At 39.7% G+C, this 12,960-nt stretch overlaps 1 protein-coding gene across 1 annotated transcript in view; it reads right to left on the bottom strand.

Annotated features, from left to right (window-relative positions):
- The window catches only part of CUNH4orf45 (chromosome unknown C4orf45 homolog), an 86,937-nt gene that overhangs the window by 21,876 nt on the left and 52,101 nt on the right, over positions 1-12,960 (bottom strand). Inside the window, exon 3 of the mRNA XM_036282273.1 lies at positions 9,570-9,628. Coding sequence (XP_036138166.1) covers positions 9,570-9,628 — 59 coding nt within the window. The remainder of the gene's footprint in view (positions 1-9,569; positions 9,629-12,960) is intronic.

A 12,960-nucleotide genomic window follows, 5' to 3' on the forward strand; every position in this document is an offset into this window, starting at 1 on the left:
AGAAAAACTTAAAAAAATCTCCTTTAATAAAAAAAATAAAAGATAAAGTGATGACACACTCAAACTCTCAAATGTGGTTTTAGCACTGCAGCCTGACCTCTGTCTGTACCCTCACACCTCTGTGTCAGATCCATGCTGGGGAATCCACATGCGTTGACTTCATTCTCAAGACAACCCAGGTGGCAGCTATTATCATTCTCTTCACCCTTGAAACTGAGGTGCAGAGAACATCTCCATTTCATAAAATATGGGAATTAACCCACTATGTCCAACGCCTAAATCTTGTCTATAGGATCTTCTAGTTATGAAACTCTGAAATGATCGGCAGTCTTAAAAGAAAAGTTAAAAAAAAAAAAAAAAGAAAAGAAAAAAAGAAAGAAAGAAACGATAGTACGTAACATGCATTAAATGGAATGGATGATGATTATTTTATTGTTTCATCTGGTAATATAGATATAAGCTAATGATATTATTGACCTTTTGTTTGGTAATATGGGAATGTTTGAAATTACCATGATCAGGACATGTTTGTGGCTTTACAAAATTGAAAACAAAAACAATCCAAATACTTGTAACATAGTTGTTGTTGTTGTTGTTGTGTGTATTCTTTTCAGTACATGGACTCTATTTGCCTGAGCCTAACATTTTAGCTCATCCGTTTATTTTCAGTTTGAGGTCGATGCTTGGATTTCATTGCCATAAATGGTTTTGTTGGGTCCAGCGTCTGCTCTCGGTGACCCTGGTCTCCTAAAACAGGCTCTAACAGCCACAGTTCTGATGTGTGAAAGCTGAGAAATTGTAGATGATGGGCCAGTGGAATGGCAGAGCCTCTTTCTAGCACACTCTGACGTCAGTTTATTTCACCAGTTATACGGAGAGTAATTTGCAGTGACGAGCCACATTCTAAAATGAACTGAATTTTTCCCCATCTGGGCAAGCGATGGGCTGGTAAGTTTTCTTCTGCAGAACACCAGTGCTGTCTCTTTAAGTGGGTTTTTCTCTCAAGAACAGTAGTTTTTCTAAAACGGTCGCCTCTTATCCTCTGGCTGTGAGTGCTCCATCCTGAGATGAGCGATGGTCATTCATTCAACGACAAGCATCGTTGTGCCTCCTGCAGTTAAACCAGCAAGCATATGCCAGGCTCTTTCGGTCGTGTCTCCTCGATGGGATAAGAAAGCAGGAACTGGGTCCGTCTTGTTCCCTCCTGAAACCCCGAGTCTACCATGGTGCCTGGCACGTAGTTGGGAGTTGGGTATTTATCTGATGGATCACGGGGCACCAACTATCTGTGTGTTGCCACAACAGTGACCCAGGAGCTCCGTCTGCCCTGATTGCACCTGCAGCCTCCGGAGCCCTCCTCCCTCACCGAGAAGGCAAAGAGCAGGGCGGGGGCAGGCTGGGGGGACGGACATGTGAAGACAGTGTTTAAGTAACGGACCTGAAGGGCCAAAGTGAGAACAGGTGTTGACGATCTCAAAAAAGGGCAGAACTCTGCTACTTATTGCTTAAGGAAATGCCCCCACTGTGCCAGGAACTACGGCCTTCAAATGAGAAAGCTGTCAAGATGTATGGCTGTTTTGAGGAAAACAACTCCAAGAAAAAAGCATGGATTTGTGTACCAATATATTTTCCGTCATGGCTGTCATTAAGTCTGTGCTGGTCTAACCACTGGTTTTGTCAGCAGCGTTTCATTATGGACTGGAACAGGCAATTTTCTACACACCACCTACCTAGTGCCAAGTACGAGACACCTTCCACCTTCTGCAGAAACAGAAAGCCCTGTTTATTCAGGTCAATGACTATTTCTTTAGTGCTAAAGGTCCTGGTTTTAAACAGAATTTTTTTTTTCAACTTAGGAGCCTTTAATTACTAAAAGTATAGTTTACTATTGCTACTTCTCCTACTTCATAATTATTATTTTTTATCAAAATAAAATGCTTGTACGTTGTACAGAAGGTAGTGCTAATTTTTTCAATGTTAATGAAATAATTTCAGTCCATGTACATAATACATGTAAGCAGGAATAACATGCTTATAATGATAATTTTTAAAATTCCCTTTTCCTCCCCACTCCCTGGCCCAACATTCTCTTCTCTAAATGCAGCCACTTTTTAGGTTATTTGGTTCTTCTGGAACTTAGCCCCAATTTGTACACAATAAATGTTCCTTCCGGAGTCCTCACTTGGCCCATTCCCATCTGAATGGATGGTTCTCTAGTTCCCTGCACGTCACACACCTGGTACTTCTCTCTAATGCCATCTTGGGAATTCCCTTTGCCCATCACCTTTGCTGTGACTCTTGTTTCTTGGATCCATATTCCTCTCTCTTTCCTTGTCTTGCTGGATAATATTCTCTAGTTGCTTTGTAGGAAAAAACTGCTTTGAGGTGTATTTTTTTTTTAAACAAATACATGTCTGAAAATGTCTTTTTTCTACCTTCCCACTTGATTGTTTGGCTGGTTATAGAATTATGGGTTGGAAGTCACTTTCTGTCTGACACGGGAGTCATTGCCCTACTGTCTCTAGAGTCCAGTGTTACTATGTATCCAATGAAATGTGATACCTCATTGATTCCTGATCCTTTGTAAATATCCTAATTTTTCCCTGGAAGGTTTTACAATTGTCTCTTCCTACAAGTATAATGAAGTTTCACTGTGATGTGCCTTGAAAGTTTTAAATTTACTTAGAGTATTTTAATCAGGAAATTCATTTTATTCCCGTCTGAGGAATTTTCTTGTACTTTTGATTTCTTCTGTTTTCTCTGCTCTCTTCCTAGTTAAATACTAAACTAATTTAATTTTAATTGATTTTTTTAAATTTTCATATTTTTCCTTTAATTTTTTTTTATTCCTTGGACTTTTTGTTCAACCTTTGAGAGATTAACTCAGCTATATAGTATAAAATTTCTAATCTGTATCAAATCTCTGTATTGATTGTTTTTAGCTAACAATGTAATATAATTTTTTTTTTATCCTCACCCGAGGACATTTTTCCATTTTTTGTTCAGATAGAGTAGGAGAGAGAGAGAGAGAGAAACATTGACGTGAAAGGGACACATCGAGTGGTTGCCACCCACACGACCCAACCAGGGCCGGGGACAAACTGCAACCAAGGCACGTGCCCTTAGCGGGAACAGAACCCGGGTCTCTCTGGACCACAGGCCGACACTCTAAGCGCTGAGCCAAACCGGCCAGGGCTATAATATAAATTTTAATAGATGAATTTTACTACATTATTTTAATGTGTTTAATTTATTTAACCAATAGATAACATTTATTAATAGAGTGGCCTGATTTTCTCAGGATAGATTCAGTTTAGTCTGTTGTCCTTGTGACCATTTCAATGATTTTCCTGTTTCACTCTCCAAAGTGTCCTGCTTGGGTGCTACATGATATGGTTACACTATTTACTCAGTACTCCATATGTACCAAGTGCTGTATATGTAACAACATATCTATACAATAACCCCTGGACTAGATCCTGTTACCATCATTTTAAAGGTCAGAAAACTGAGGCATAAGTTGCTTAAATAACTTGTCCGAGGTATCACAGCTAACAGGTAGTGAAGCTGGGACTTGACTCAGGAAGTCTGGCTTCTGAGCCCTTGCTCTTAATCTCTGTGTAGGTACTGCTTCAGACTGCTTACAATCCCCTATTTGGGGGATAATAGGTTATTTTTTACTTTGTACACTTTGGGGCTTCCTTTTAGACAACCTTTGTGCATCTCCTATATTATCTCTTTGGGAAAGATAAATTGCTAGTGAAACCAGTGTTATATACTTTTGTTATATACAAAAGTAGATTTACAGTTGTTCATGTAGAAAAGAATACAATAATTAATAAATAATAATACAAGAATAAATCGTTTCATGTATTCACAACTGTAAACCTACTTTTTATCCTTACCTGAGAATGTGTTTATTGATTTGAGAGAGAAAGAGAGAGACATTGATGTGAGAGAAAAACATTGATGGGTTGCCTCCCATACGTGCCCCAATCAGGGATCAAACCCACAACCTAGGTTTGTGTCCTGACTGGGAACCAAACCCACAACCTTTTGGTGTTTGGAACGATGCTCCAACCAACAGAGCCTCCTGGCCAGGGCACCAGCTTTCTTGATTCAGCGCTTTTTCAACTATGCCATGCTCTGCTCCTCTTGACGGTGGGTGCCAACAAAGCTTATGTGAAGGCAGATAAGAAAGCAGATTGGGAGAGCCAACACTCTTAAAAGAGCTGCGTGTACCCTGGCCAGTGTGGCTCAGGGTTAGAGCACCAGCCCTCAGACTGAAGGGTCTCAGGTTCAATTCTTGGTCAAGGGCACATACCTGGGTTGCAGGTGCAATCCCTGACCCAGGTCGGGTTTCTCCCTCTCCCTCCCTCCCTTCCACTCTATCTGAAAAATCAATGGAAAAAATATCCTCAGGTGAGGATTAACAACAACAAAATAATAATAATAAATAATAAAATAAAAAGAGCTGTGTCTCTCTGACTCTCAAGTAAATGAAAAGTTACGGAAGGTTGTAGTTCATCCTGACCCTTTAAGGCTCACTGTGCTGTTCTCTTCCATGGCTGAAATCCAGTCTGGTTGTCCTTACCTTGGTTACAGCCTCCTTGACACCCCCATCTAATGACAATGGCCGATCACAGGAAGAGTTCCTTAAGACATTATTCCTAAAACAAGTCAATAAATTGGCAACTAAGTGGCAAATATCTCAAGCCCCCAGTTGGCAAAGAGACAACTTTGTCTTGACATTAGGTCAGAGGATGATGTTTCCCCCTGAATAATTCCATTGGTTTCATCATCTCAGCAACTCTTTCATTCGCATGGATACAAAATTCACCCAAGTGGACAGCCAGAGATTTTCCTAAAATATTCTTTCTAAAATCAGCTTAAATTTGATCTCTCTCAGGAAGGCATCGTGATTTGAACTCCTTCAGCTTCTCCAGCCAGAAAGATACCAATGTGCGCCGTTGACCACAAGAGGAACTGGGATTCGCAAATGTGTATTGAATGCCCCATTTTGCCAAGTACTGTGTCAAGGGGGAAAAAAGAAAACAGGGTATTTCCATGCTTCCCAATTTTCAGTAATGGTGTGTAACTTCTGCAGAATGTACTCACATCTTCAAACAAAAACAAAAAGCCCTGTTGATTTGCTGCAGTACTTTGCTCTTATGACCTCTTTTAATTTACCTATAAACTGTTTTTTCATTTCCTATGTGTGCTTTTTATTCTTCTTGTTCAAATGAGAAATACTGTATGGATATATTGGAAAACACCAATTGCCAACAAAAAAGACTGTATAAAAATGAGTTAATCATCAGGTCACATGTCCAGAGAAACTTAAGTTATTTAAAACAAGAGGATGTTTCCAGTCAGAAGGAAAAAAAACAAGAGTCAAGCTACAGCCAGTCACTGCGATCATTCTCCATCCATGTACCTTGTATCGAAATCTTCTCTTTGCACAGGTTTGTCCCGAAAGTCTGTGTGCTATTTGAGAGTAAGGAATCGGCTTATTAATTTTTAAAGTTCTGAGCACCTGGCAAGTAGCAGGTCTTCATTTCATGTTTGTTTATACCTTTATTGGTCTTTAGGATGCAATAAATTGTATAACACGCCCTTGATTTAACAACAGATTTACATGGGAGGAAAAAACAGAGGCGCCAGATTTGTACATTTGTAAACAGCTATTATAAAACATATCCTGATTTCAAGAAAGTTAAAATTGAAAAAGTATGTCTCTGAATGGAGGAAATCCTGTCATTGTTCTTTGCTGGGCTTCTAACCTCAAACACACTGTGGGCTTGGCCTCCATCGGGTCACCAGACAGAATCTCTTCAGTGTTGGTTGTATTGACTCCAATCATCCTACTCTTCCTACAGTGCTTGTTCTCAGACCACTGACAGTTTCCACATATTTGTCTGTTATTGTTTCCTTGGATTTCCATTTCCTTGTATTAATCCCCCCTCTTCAAAATCCTTCAATGGCTTTTCCTAGCCTTCTGTTGTCTTAAGGGCCCTGCGTTAGGTTCCTCTTTCCCCTCAGTGGCTCTCATTCATCTTCTCCTCAGTGGGTCAGCCCACCCCCCTGCCAAGGCTCAGTCTCCATCATTTCTCAGTCTTCACTAGTGGTGCTCAGTCCTGGTTGCACACCCCAATCACCTGGAGAGCCCTTTTATTTTATTCTCTTATTTAATCCTCACCCAAGGACATTTTTGCATTTATCTTCAGATCGAGCGAGAGGGAGAGAGGGGGGAAGAAAGAGAGAGAAACATCAATGTGAGAGAGACATAGACTGGCTGCCACCCACACGACCCGAATCAGAGCTGGGGATAAACCGCCACCAAGGTACGTGTCCTTAGTGGGAACCGAACCCGGGACTCTCTGGTCCATGGGCCGCCTCTCTAACTGCTGAGCCAAACTGGCCAGGGTTGGAGAGCCCTTTTAAAATGTCCAAGCCCAGCCCTGGCTGGTTTGGCTCAGCCATTAGAGCATCAGCCTGCAGTCCAGAGAGACCCGGGTTTGGTTCCCGCTAAGGGCACGTACGTACCTCAGTTGCAGTTTGTCCCCGGCCCTGGTTGGTCATGCGGGAGGCAGCCACTCGATGTGTCCCTTTCACATCGATGTTTCTCTCTCTCTCTCTCTCTCCCCCCACCCCACACTATCTGAACAAAAAATGGAAAAATGTCTTCAGGTGAGGATAATAAATAAATAAATAAACAAATAAATAAATAAATAAATAAAATGTCCAAGCCCAGATCCCAACCCATATTAATGGAATCAGTCAACTTGGACTGAAATGTTAGCTCTGTGACTCTTGGGCTTGTAACTCAGCCTCTGAAATTCAATTAAGATGATCTTAAAAACTGCTTCATCACAGTACTGAACACATTCTAACTCCCCATCATTACAGCAACATTTCCCCATGTATTTAAGGCCACATTTCTTTGAAAGCTCAATCAAATTCTTCTTCCTTCCCACAGCCCTCCATAATCACTATTTATCTTGGCTCATTTGCAAAGCACACTGAAAACTGAAGATGGGCCTATTCAAAATGAAACAGTCTCCTGGCTGATCTTCCTATGACTGTTCCTGTCACCTTTCACTATTGTCCGCCCAGCACCCCAATACTCCCGTGGATCTTATGAAAAAAAAATTGAATCATGTTAAATCTTCTAATAAATTCTCTGTTCCTAGATTAAAATCTGAATTCTCTAATCTGGACACGAGGTTCTACAACATCGGACCCTCGTCTTGCTACCCTCCCGTTGCTCTGTAGCCCAGCTGCACTGGTCCTAATTCGATATGCTCACTCCTAGCTTGGAGCCTTGAGCACACATTCCCTCTGCTTAGCCTCACCTTTCGAAGTCAGCTTAATAATTACATCCTCAGTGAACACTGCTCCGACCCTCAGTCCAGGGAGATGCCCCTAGTGAAACCTTCTCTTTACACCTCGTAGGCACCCTTTGTAACGAAATGTTTCATCGTGAACTGAATGGAATAGGGCAGAATATAAACTTTTTCTTGATACACCTCTTATATTATTTTGATTTGTTGCCACAAGCATGAATTATATTTGTACTTTAAAAAACATATTTAAAAGCATGAAATACAGTATAATGTTCCTAAGTCATTTACTTGTTCAATGTCTCTCCCCTCTCCTGGAATACAAGTTCCCAGAAGGGCATAGACTTTTGTTTGCCGCTGTGTCCACGGAATCTAGCATTGCTTCAAACACAGGACGTGCTGGATTTAATGAATGGCGGCTGTTGACTAAGAAGGACGGAACATGAAAATTAATTGGGAGGCTAAGCCCTGACCTTGCCCAGGAAAGAGACAGCCTTCAGTCGCACTTAGAGAATGCAAGGGGGTGGGGCACTCCTGGGCCTGTGCTGGTCAAATCTTATTCAGGAGCATCTGCCCAGCTTTTCAAGCAGTTGGATGTGCTTCACATCTCTAAGGAAGGCAGCATTTAGGTTATTGACATCTGAACTGGTTACAAATAGGACCCGAGCCAGAGGCCACTGATGAGTCTAGGGGGTCATCAATCTACTAAAAACAGTTTTAAACTTTTCTAGTTATAATTGTCCTCATTATTAATTTGTCACTCAACATATTGAGTTTTGTCATTTTTCTCCGTGTGTGTGTGTGTGTGTGTGTATACACAATTGGACATATATGCACATCCAATTTCCCAATTGAATCTGTAATCCCCAAAGCACAAAGTCTATTTCATAAACGTTTGAATCCTCATGACCTGGTGCAATCTGTATCATATTCCCCAGAAATGATGTTGCCAACATTCTTTCATCCATGGGAAATGTTCCAAGCTTCAATATTTCTCAGATACTTTCTAACAAGTTTTTTTTTTTATGTTTAAATAAACGCAGCAAACTTTCACACTTAGAGCCATGATGCTTGTTGAAGTTTCTTTGATTTTCAGTGGTCTTTATTCTTTTTTTCTTTTTTGGTTTGGAAATATTTGATAGCATATTTGTAGGTAGATGCTTGCAATATTATCTGAATAAACAAAGTGGGTCTTTTAATGAGAACGTGTGTTTTGCATGCAATAATTATAACTATTTCTCTATGGTTTTAAACATAGGATATGCTTTATGCATAAGTTATAGAAATTGCCCAGTGAGATCTTTTGTTGTCCTGAGATTGTGTTGGAGTAACTAATAGACTTTTGATGTGGAGGTTGAGGGTCAGTCTCTTTTTGGTGCAGTTTATGTTGTTGTGGTATAGCAGAAAGAGACTAAAATCCACTCATTTTGCACATTCTAATGCTGTATCCTTCAACAGGGGAAAATGAGGTGAAACCCTTGCCTCCAAAAAGCTACAGCCAACCAAGACATTACTAAATCTGCAACCTGGTAAGAGCAGGGTTGATCAATTCTTCCCCTCTTAGGAATCCGAATTATACATTACATCTAGATGACAAGCCTACGTTTGCTCTTTTCCTGTAATTTTCTTTCTTTCTTTTTTTTTTTGGCACGTGCCCCTAGCGGGACCCGAACCCAGGACTCTCTGATCCACAGGCTGATGCTCCAACCACTGAGCCAAACCGGCCAGGGCCTTTTCCTGTAATTTAACATACATGGAGCCAGACATGTTTAACTCAGGTTAGAGGCTGCCTTGAGATCGTGTGAATTCAAGCCATTGTGTGACTTCAGTAGGATTACGTTTATTAACCAAGATTACCCATTATAATGGTTTCTAGGCCAACAGCATGAAATGAGCTTTTCTTTCTTTCGTTCTTTTTTTTCTTAACCAAAACAATTATATTGTTGTTTTCCACTGAAAGCAGTATTTATGTAGTTAAAGCTATACTACTCATCCAGTGGGCTGTTCTTAATTGCTGTAGGCGGGTCTTCTTTTTCTCCCCTATACTCTGTGCTTACTTTGCCCATTTCCTACTCTTAATTAAAATCTATAGGTGGTGAAACTTTTGTTTATTATGAATAAAAAAAGAAATAGAGTGCTAATATACTTACAAGTTTAAAAAAAATTAACCTTTTTATTAATTTAGGAAGGAAACTAATTAATTAAAATGTATTCATATGTGCTTACCATGGGTTTTGATATCTGTGGCTTATTACATCAACAGCAGCTCGACTTAGTTCTTTATGCTGTAAAAAGAAGAAAATTAATGTACCCTGATTCCAAGTTAAATAGGCACCAACATGTCTAAGGGTCTGCATTCCGAATCAAAAGAGAAGTCAGGATGAGAAATTAAAGAGGAAATGGTAAATTCAGTTAAACAAAGATGGTGCTTTGATTTTTTCAAAATTTATTGATCTAAAAGTACTACACCATTCAAATTCTTTGAATAAGTACATATACAAAGCACATAACTAAACTTACAACAATACCACTTTTTCTTTGGAGAAGAAAATAGGTGGTCAATTGTCTCATTTATAGTTGGGCATAATTTTCCCTAAACAAAGTTAAATTTGCACTATAAAGACTCACCTTATCAAAAGTACATTTCATTTATTTTTCAATTACAGTTTACATTCAACATTATTTTGTATTTGTTTGAGGTGTACAGCATAGTGGTTAGACAGTCGTATACTTTACAAAGAGCTCCCCCTGATATTTCCAGTCCCCACCTGGCCCCATACATAGTTATTACAGTATTATTGACTATATTCCCTATGCTGTACTCTACATCCCCATGACTATTTGTAATTACCAATTTGTACTTCTTAATCCCTTCGCCTTTTTCACCCAGCCCCCCAACTCCCTCCCATCTGGCAACCATCAGTCTGTTCCCTGTATCTATAATTCTGTTTCAATTTTGATTCCTGAACTGAGAAAAAAAATACAAAAAGTGAAATAAATATGACCCTATGTGCTTTACTTTCTCTGTGAAATGACAGATGCTGGGTAGCAAGAAGTCTTGTCAGTGATCTCTGAGCTCCTTTCTCTTTGTATGGTTCCGTGTCTAAATAAACAGGCATTCGAAACTACTGTTTATCATTTCGACTCAAACAGTTGAGGTCTTTTCCGTTTACCATCACGGCATTAGAAAATGTGGTGGTGATAATGTAGGAAAGAGCTGGATTATACATAGATAACTGTGGTAACGTGTAGATCTGAAAACTCCTTTCAGAAAGCATAATTTGGAATATTGATAAAATATTGGCAGCTTAGAACCAGTTTCCACATTAAAACATAATCCCACACCCTCTGAGGTACCTGGAAATGATCTGTTATCACTGAATAAGGGGCCTGTATATACTGCCCCCTTCTCCCCCTGGGAACTAGCCAGTGGATGGCACATCTTAGGTGTAAACATGGGGAATAGAGGTGTCAAATTTATATTGAAAAGGGTTTTGGTGTGTAATCATTTCTGAGTTTTCCATACCAGGCTTGGGAAACAATAATATGGATTAGCAAATGGGTTTCACTTCCATTTTAGTATGCATTGTTTATATGGGTATGGGATGCTATATCAGTGAAAAACTTTTCTTTCTTTATTAATTTGAGAGAGAGAGGAAGGGAGAGGGAGAGAGAGATAGAAACATTGATAAGAGAGAACATCTACTGGCTGCCTCCAGCATGCCCCACAATGGGGATTCGGCCCACCACCTGGGCATGTGTCCTGACCGGGAATGGAACAGGTGACCTCTTGGTACATGGGTCGATGCTCAACCACTGAGCCACACCAGCTGGACTATTAAGCCATTTTTTTTTTTTAAAGTCTAGGCATTAATAAAAGGGAAATATCTGCTAACTACATTCAGATACTATGAACTAGACACAATTTCTGAATAACTTCAAAATTGTTAAATTTGACTTAAATTAATTTTAGACATTCGGGGCCCATTCTATTTCACAAAATCATTTTTAATGCTTCACTTTTAATCTCAAACCCTCCTCTAGTCTAGCCCTGACATACTTAGGAAATCTTTTTGGGATAGATCACTGAGGAATCCTTTTGCTTTGTTGCCACACTTGACTCAAGATGCTTTTCTTAATATATCCAATTTTGACTTTCCTCACCAGAGAGAACCACTTTCCATCTCTATAACTATGAGGTCTTGCTCTCCAGGAGAATGAATACAAAGGCAATGCATTTTAAGAATGCATAGACACTAGGGTTTCTCTTCTCCATCCTCCTCCTTGGTAAAGTAGAGCTCTTAGTACCAAACATTTGAGTGGAAAATCCCCTAAGGCTACCTTTTCTTATGCTAATAGCTTTTTTTTTCCCCCTTCACTTGCCTCAATTTGCAAAATATTACTGTTAACCCCTTAGGTGTCTTTCTTCCCACAGTCAGTAAGAAGCATTCTCATTGTTGTCGCTGGATCACCACGTTGCATAATGTTGCCTATTCTAGACTGGAACTATTGAAGGGAGCAAGGGGGCATAAAGGCCTTTGTGTGAAGGGAGCATTTAAAGTATTCATTTTATATTCAGAGCATGAGGAGAAACAAAACAATTCTTTCTGAAAAATGCCAGTGTTCAAGACATGGATTCTGCGATGCATTTTTCTTATTAAAAAGCAAAAAAAAAAAAAAAAATGAACAATGCAGAGACTCATATTTCTTTTTATGACACATTATATATGGGCACCAATATAAATGATATCCTGGTCTCTCTCTTTTTTTTAACTGCAGTGTTTTTAAATAATTTGAAAACATATATCAACTTTCAACAAATAGACTAAACATTGGATTCTGTGTTTGTTGCCGGTGGCCCCAGTATCTCTGTTTTTTTGTGGAGTATCCAAATAATGAGCAGCATATTCCAGTGTGTTTCCAATGTGCTTATAATAATATAATTCAAAAATCCGCCCTGTGGGCATTGTCCCGTGCACTGAAGGGTTGCCCCTTCACTTCCCAGCGGAGGCACATGCCTGGGTTTGCAGGCGGATGTTGCTCTCATATTGGTTTCTCTCTCTCTTCCGCTTCTCTTTAAAAATCAATAAAAAATCTTTTTTCAAAAACAAATTTTTGTAAAAATCCATATAGGCAGGAAAATGGAGTGTATATAGATGTTAATGATACTAGATCCCATTTGTGGAGACTCAGAACACTAGGTACTATACTAAGTGCTCTACACACATATCTCAATCCATTGAGCAATCCTTAAGGCATTATTATTATTATCCCTGTGTTAGAATTCTAAGACAATCCTAACACTCCAAGATTCTCACCCCTTGGTATATACACCTTCTCCCAGGCATTCGACTAAATACTAATCTAGGTACTGCTGTGAAGGGATTTTGCAGATGTAATTAAGATCCCAAATCAGTGGACTCTAAGAAAGGGAGATTATCCTCAGTGGACCTAACTTAGTCAGGCGAGCTCCTAAAAGGATCCCGGCTCTTACTGGCAAAGGGGCTTTGAAGCCTCGAAGGGACTTGCCATAAGGGAGGTTTTCTGTTGCTGACTTTAACGATGGAGGAAGCCACACCGGAAGGAATGTGGGCAGCTTCCAGATGCTGAGAATGGC

This window comes from Molossus molossus, unplaced genomic scaffold (genome assembly GCF_014108415.1).
Source record: "Molossus molossus isolate mMolMol1 unplaced genomic scaffold, mMolMol1.p scaffold_m16_p_4, whole genome shotgun sequence".
Classification (NCBI taxonomy): Eukaryota; Metazoa; Chordata; class Mammalia; order Chiroptera; family Molossidae; genus Molossus; species Molossus molossus.